The 8,255-nt window shown below is 33.0% G+C and overlaps 1 protein-coding gene across 1 annotated transcript; it reads left to right on the plus strand.

The window, feature by feature from the left end:
* Window positions 1-6,152: 6,152 nt before the first annotated feature.
* Window positions 6,153-7,091, plus strand: LOC306666676 (putative olfactory receptor 2B3; the record flags this gene model as incomplete). Its single annotated transcript, XM_079148898.1, has 1 exon — window positions 6,153-7,091. One exon carries the CDS (start codon window positions 6,153-6,155, stop codon window positions 7,089-7,091), a length of 939 nt encoding a protein of 312 aa, XP_079005024.1.
* Window positions 7,092-8,255: the final 1,164 nt, after the last annotated feature.

The raw sequence follows: 8,255 nt of genomic DNA on the forward strand, positions 1-8,255 counted from the left end.
AAACAGAATCACCATATGATCCAGCAATCAAACTACTGGGTTTATATCCAAAGGAAATGAATTCGTATGCCTCAAAAACATCTGTACACATATGACCAATGCAGTGCTATTCTTAATAGCCTAGAAATAGAATCAGTCTAAGTGTCATTCACTTATGAGTCATTAAAGAAATGTACATATACACAACAGAATACTATTCAGCCACGAGAAATGGATAACATTTTGTCATTTCCAAAAACATGGATGTAACTAGAACTGATTATATTAAATGAAATAAGCCAGACAGAGAATGATTAGTAATGTATGATCTCACTTACATGTAGATTCCCACATGAGCTGAAAGTAGAATACTGATTACCAGAGGCTAGAGAAAGTAAGGAGAAGGGAGAAACTAGAAAAGGTTTGTCAACAAGTCCTGAGTAGCAGTTACATAGGAGTAATAAGTTCTAGTGTTCTTTTGCACAGTAGGGTGACTATGGATAGTATATTGTGTATTTCATAAAAGCCAGCCTTTACCACAGGAAATGATCAATGTTTAAGAAGACTGACAAGTTTACTCTTATTTGAATATATAAAATAAAAAATATACATTTCAAAATATCACATTTTATCACATAAATGTGCACAATTTTATGGATTAGTTTAAAAAATGAAATGAAATGAAAAAAAAATAGCCATTGGGAACATTTCCCAGCACTTGTTACCTGACAAATGTTGATCATAGAGCTCAGTGCATGAATTGATTCATATTGGGAACCAAGATGTGTAAAACTCACTATATTTTGCTTTTTTAACTCAATGTTGGCTTTGATTGATGAAATCTGGTAAAGAAAGGAATAAAGTAGAATAAATATGTATGTTTCTTTCGTTCTTTTTTTCTTTTTTCTTTTTTTTTTTTTTTTTTTTGCAGTGCTGGGGATTGAATCCAGGGCCTTGTGCTTGCAAGGCAAGCACTCTACCAACTGAGCTATCTCCCCAGCCCTGTAAGTTTCTTATCAAAAAAAGCAGAACTACCAGAAGCCTCAGCAATCCTGCCATTGGGTTTATAGACAATGGAAATTAAATCAATATAATGATGTTCATTACAGTATTATTGACCATAGTCAAAATATGGATCAATCTAAGTTTCCAACTCTCGATGAATGGATTTAAAAAAATGTTATATATATACAAGGGACTACTATTTAGTTATAAAAAAATAAATCCTGTCACTTATGAACATTAATGCAAGCAGACTTCATATAAAGTTTAATAAGATAGGCACAGAAAGATAGTGTATGGTATCATTTACATGTGGAATAAAAAATTTATAAAAGTAGAGAGTAAAATGGTGGTTACCAGTGGCTATGTGTTTGAGGAGCATGGGTTGGGGAGATGATGGGAAAAGGATATTATATCTTAGTTATTGAAAGAATAAGTCCAAATGATCTACAGTACAACTTGCTGACTTTGTTAAAAATATATTGTATTCTATTTTTTTCTATGTAGATCTTTTAAAAAACTATTTTATTTGTTCTAATTAGTTGCACATGACATTAGAATGCATTTATACATTTTGATAGATTATGACTTTGTTAAAAAATATATTGTATTTTTATAAAATATAAGACAGTGTATTTAGTCTGTTTTCATCACAAAAATAACAAAATGTTAAGTAACCATGTATTAGCTACATTTATTCATAGTACAATTTGTATATTCTGCAAACCATCATATTGTATATGGCAAATACAGACATTCTATGCTGTCAATTTTAAAAAATATGTAATATGCAAGAAAAAATAAACAAAAGGTTAAAAAAATCCTGAAGCAGGAAACTCTCTCAATCTGCTTATAATGGACAATGTCACCAACATTCCCAGCAGAAGAGATGGCACATTCCAACTAGAACACTGAGGATAGTTTCACAAAGGAAGTATTTACAAAGTATGGGAAAGGCTGAGAAATACCTATAGGGGGATCCTAAGTGTGTTTTATATAGGGGCTACCCTGATAATAACCAGAGTACAGTTGCCAACCAAAGCCTGTAGTAGTAAAAAGAAGAAATAGTATTGGAAACCAGAAAGAGAGACCATCTGAATGTACATGGCCACCTTCAGGAGCTGTGTCCTTTGGTTTAGCAACAAAGTCAGTCTCACATGTTCAGCTGAGAAGGATCTAAGAGAGTATACACCCCTTAATGCTCATGTGGTGACTCCCAATAGTTAAACTTGACCAGAAGCCAAATATGAAAGAATCTTTGTGATTTAACCTCCAGTGGAACAACATAGTAGAAAATATTAATAAAAATATATGGGAGGCCATTGATTAGGACTAAGTTCCTGTATGTGATCCCAAAAGACCAGACCAAGTCAAATGGAGCCATTTATGATGAATACCACATAGTTAAACAGAACCTTTAAGAAGGCAGATAGATCCAAAAAAAGGAGAAATATTCTTCCTAAAAATGAGAGATTATGACCTACCCAAGTCAGTGTAATAAGGAGGTTCACTCTCTTTTTACAATAAGAAGAAAGAAGAAGGAGAAGGAGAAGAAAGAAGAAAGAGGAGGAGGAAAAGGAAGAAGAGGAGGAAGAGGAAGAGGAAGAGGAAGAGGAAGAGGAAGAAGAAGAAAAAGAAGAAGAAGAAACCTGAAGAAGTGAGGTGACATCTACCAATCAGCAATCAGTTTTTTCTAGTGTTAATTCTTTGTTCCCATCTTGCTGAATTCTGTTCTGCCATTGCCCAGTGTGAGCTCACATTCTATTTAGGAGAAAGGAAGCTGCCCACATTCATGAATCATGAATAAAGTCAATTAGATATGATAAAGTTTGTTGTAATTTCGTCTTCTGAAAAAATTATATATTATGATAGAGGGTGGATCTAGGAAAGGGAAAGCAGACTGAGAAATATTTATCACATATATGATGCATAAAAACACACACTCCTGTGATATTAATGGTAACCCATTAATTAAGAAGATGGATGACATACCATTGGACAGAGTAGTCAAAGGAAAAGTTTATCATTTGTCTGTCCTATTCTATGAATTTGATTTTGTTTTTCTAAATAATTTAGTTTAAAATAATACAAGTAATTAAAAAATCTTAATTCTGTCTGCATATGTGACTAATATGTGAAGAAACAGAAAGACAATAATTACATCAGAGAGAAAATCATAATTACATCTTTTTGTTAGAGAAACAAATGCTGTGAAGTTTTTATTTAAATATTTCTTTACTAGTTCTCATTGGAAAGATCATTTTTTCTTGTCTTTCAAACTTATTTTATGCTTCTTTACTATTACTACTAGAAATAATTAAATCTAGGTCAGCTATTCTAAGAATTAGTGAAGTAAGATATTCAATAAATTCTCATATAAATTCCCCTGAATCATTCATTCAAACTATCTCTACTCTAATTGTATGCTTTTTATTATTATTTATTTATCTTTCATTGTATTCCATTTGACATTAGTATTCAGATTTTTGGGTAATTGAATGAGCTCATTGTAAACAAATCTAACAACTGAGAGGCTTACACCCAACCACAGTTCAGTAGCTAACTAATTGTACAAAAGAAACCTTTCCATAGAGAACTCTGTCCCAAAATTTTTTCTCTGATAATTCACCTGGGAGAAGGACAAATGAATTGTCTATGTAAAAAGAATGCCCAAGAGTTTTCATGAACAGCATGTAAATATTATGCTCAAAAAGCACTCTGAATATTTTCTATTTTGCCTTCCTAACCTAGGCTTTTTTCTTTGGCACTTGCATCAACAGAAAAACTAGTTGGCGTTGAAGCAGATAGTTAAAGATGCATCTGTGAACTGAAGTTTCTCTGTCCTCTGGAAATTTAAAAATTCAAATATACTTCCTCATATTTCCTTTATATTGAAGAATATCAAAATAAAGTAAGTAAAGGATACTTGTTTTTATGGGCAATGCATTCTCAGAGGAGGTTGGAATGTGTGTACATTATAGTACCCAATACATATACGAAAGGCAGAGTGTATTTCATTTCAGGAATCTTTTTCTAATGTTCAGTGCCTTTGTGAGCTACTAGACTTCACATGCAATTAATTAGTTTCTCACTTAAATTGATGATAAAAAAAAGATATTTCAGACAGATATTAACTACTTGAATGAGATAAGAAACTTTCAATTACTTGAGTATCTCCTTTCAATCAATTTTAATATATGTTCAAAATTTCATGGATTGATTTCTCCATGTTTCAATCAGAGTTTGGGGTCAGATGAAAATAACCTAGATTTCTTCTTGGGATCTTCTACTCTCTATATAACTGAACAGTACTTACAAGTCTAAATTAAATATTGTATAGGATGAAAATGAAATAGAAGCAAGATATACTAGAATAAAATATGAGGTAGATACAAAGATAATGTCAACAGGAATTCTGTCTACCAACTTACTAAGGTGATTTTAAAAATTTGTGCATAAGTAGATTCCCATGTAGTAAATAGGGATGGAAAATCACTGGAAGTAAAAGATCCAAATGTCAGAGAATCCAAGAGTTAAAAGTAATGAAATATGAGAATGATATGGAAAAGGTGAGAGAGTTCTATGGATAGAATTAATGACCTTAAATACACGTCAGAGTGACTTGCATGGATTAGACATACCTACTATTCTGTCTATAGGCAAGTACACAGAAGAAAGGAAGGGGCTGCAAGGCGAGCATCATTCACAGTCAAAACATACTTAATAAGAAAAAATATGAACAAAATCCAAAATAATGCAAATTAAATAAAAATTCAGAAAGCACACTGGAGGGATGATTGTCATCAGAGTTAGAGAAAATAAATTATGGAAAAATTCCTGAAGTATAATTGAAAATTCCTCTTTAAAAAAATTGAAGAATGGAGTCTAGTTCAATAAAGCATTTTTTGACATAAAAAGAGAATAGAAAAAAAATGATTGAAGAGTGGTCTCTGGTAGAAAAAGATGTGATGTGGATATAACAATGTTTTAAAACTAGAAAACATGTATCTTATATTGCAATTATTTAATACTGTGGCTGGACTGTAATTTTTAGAAAATTGTTTTATCAATATGATAATTATGACTTTGCTTATTTCACATCCCTTCCACATCATGGAATTTTCGTATGAAAGAAAACCTGGGCCCAGAGACGTTCCTAAATTCTCTGTGCTTCTATAACATCTTAAGTAATATAGCTGAATTATAGGGGCCACAGTAATTCAGAAAACAAACTTGCAGTACAGATGTTTTGTTTTCCTTTAAGTCTTCAAACTCCAAGTTTATTGTCTGGACATCTCACTATCTCATTTAAGGCATTGATTATATTTTGATTTTTACCTTTACCTTTCCAATTATAAGGACACTCTAAGAATTAATGATTAATAATATCCTAAAATATGGATACTAAAATTTCCTTTGTCATAGGGTCTGGGGGTGGGTGAGTATTACTGATTCACACACTCAATTTATACCTGAAGAAACTGATGTTGAAAGTGTTTGATTTCTTGCTCAATTTCAAGTAGCTAGTAGTGATGGGATTAAATCCAAAGATCACTCACTCCCTACACAGGTGGTGAAACTATTCAAGCAACTTGTTGGGGTAGGACAGGCCTAGCATGATGATTCTCAGAGCTCAAAATTTCCTACTCCTTCTTCTACTATCACTACCTTGATATTGCACCCTTCCTAACATTTCTGAAATGATGCAACACTGCTTGTGAAGAGGATTTATGTGATTCCAGGATTCCATGCTATACCTGCTTGATCAGAGAGCTGGAGACAAAAACCAGTAAACTTTTTTAACAACCTCCCCAGCTGATTTTTATGCTAGTCAAAGTTTGAAAACCACTGTCTGGGAATTTCCCTAGCATAGTCACCTCTACTTGTTATTGAATTTTCAACATAAGGAGATCGTTATTGTCTTCCTTTATTTTTCAAAGGAGGAAATTCAGTTTCAGAACATTTATCTATTTTTTACTGTAACTGCCATTTCTTATAGTGCCATGAATGGAAATTTGGTCACTTAATGACAGACCTTTGCCTTCTTCCATCCAAGAGTTATTGTACAATATCCTCTATAATTGTATGACCAATGTGTGGTTATGCTTTTAATTCCTTATAACTCTAATTTTTTGCCATTTCCTTATTACAGGTGAAACAAATTGAAGAGAATGGCACTCATTAATGAAAGTCAGCCTGAAGAATTCATTCTACTAGGCTTTGATGATCTACCTTGGCTAGAGCTTCCTCTATTCATTATTCTTTTGATAACATATCCCATGACCCTGATGGGAAACATTGCCATCATCCTGGTGTCCAAATTAGATCCCAGTCTCCACAGTCCCATGTATTTCTTCCTCACCAACCTCTCCTTTTTGGACATATGTTTAACCACAAGCATTGTGCCTCAGATGCTATTAAACCTTGGAAGCTCTAAGAAGACCATCAGCTATGCAGGATGTGTAGTTCAACTTTATTTCTTTCACTTTATGGGGGCCACAGAATGTCTGCTCTTGGCTATCATGTCTTTTGATCGCTATGTGGCCATCTGCAGACCTCTGCACTACACCCTCATCATGAATCAACGCATCTGCACCTTACTAGCATCCATTACGTGGCTGACTGGAGTGCTCTTTGCTTTCTCAGAGGCTACTCTTACATTGCAATTGCCATTGTGTGGTGTCAATGAACTGGATCACTTATTGTGTGAGATTCCAGTTCTGATAAAGACTGCCTGTGGGGAAAAGGAGGCTAATGAGCTTGCACTCTCCATGGTGTGTATTTTTGTATTGGTTATTCCCCTATGTTTAATTCTTGCCTCCTATGCTAGTATTGGACGTGCTGTACTTAAGATTAAATCTTCTGAAGGAAGGAAAAAGGCCTTTGGTACATGTTCCTCTCATCTCATTGTAGTTTCCTTATTTTATGGTCCAGCCATTAGCATGTACCTTCAGCCTTCATCCTCCATCACGAGGGACCAACCCAAGTTCATGGTTCTCTTCTATGGAGTGGTGACTTCTACAGTCAACCCCTTCATCTACACCCTGAGGAATAAGGATGTAAAGGGGGCATTAGGCAACCTAGTGAGGAACATTTTCATTTCCAAGTGAAAGGTTACAAACCCAAATAAAATTACCTAACATTAACAGGTTTGTGTGAGTTTTCTAAGAATTCACATTTAAAAATTTTTTTAGATGTTGAGAGACCTTTATTTTACTCATTTATTTATATGTGGTGCTGAGAATTGAACCCAGTGCCTCATGTATGCCAGACAAACACTCTACCACTGAGCCATGACCCCAGTCCCTAGTAATTCATTTTCAATTAGTAATGGAATCTCATGCTATGTGTTCTTCTTGACAAATATATTTGTTTCTCACATTTTATAATCACATTAGGCATGAATGTTATTAGATTATGTACACTAGTATGGAAAGCCCATTTGTGAAAATATTGAAAAATAGTATTTTCCATTTGAATTTTGAAATAATAACTGTATTGAGTAGTAAAAGGAGCATATTAAATTTTAATTATAATATAAACTTGTTAGTTTAAGCACATCATCATAAATTCATACCACATAAAATGCCACCAGTGGGTTTCCTATTGGTGTCACCTATGAAACTTTACATGACTCTTGCATTTTGACCCAAGTCTCTGTAGACAGTATGGCTTCACTTTATGTTTAAGGAGAAACATTCTATGCTTCAAAAAAATCATGTGTTTATCAGCTTCAGCTCATGTAGATCCTATCACGTTTTCAAAAATGGATTGTAATTCCTGTATACTGAATTAGTATGCAATGTTTGATATGTTTAATTAAAGAATTTATCATTAAATATTAAAATGAATAAAATTTAGAGAAAAAGTATGAATAAGTATTTTTAAAGTTCATAACCATGAGTCTTTTGAATCAATGAGTAAATAAGTTAATAATGGACCACTATCTGGAAACATTTTTGAATATAAATTGGAACAGCAAGAAATGCCTTTTGAAACTGGGCAACAATAACATAAGAAGGAAATAATTTGTATTTTTGGAAGGTCAGTGACTAGATAACATCAACAAATACTATAAGTATCTTTTTATTGATGCAAATTTTGGATACAAATGATATTCAAAAACCTGTGACATCCTGAAAGTTTTAAAACATTTATAAAACTCACACTTCAACTTTGAAATGCTGTTATAAAATTAGTTATAATTTATTAAAGCAGATTCATGATTTTTGTGGTTAGTATTGAATTCATATTTAAGAATTCAATGTGATGTT

Source organism: Sciurus vulgaris (genome assembly GCF_902686455.1).
Source record: "Sciurus vulgaris genome assembly, chromosome: 7".
In the NCBI taxonomy this organism is placed as follows: domain Eukaryota; kingdom Metazoa; phylum Chordata; class Mammalia; order Rodentia; family Sciuridae; genus Sciurus; species Sciurus vulgaris.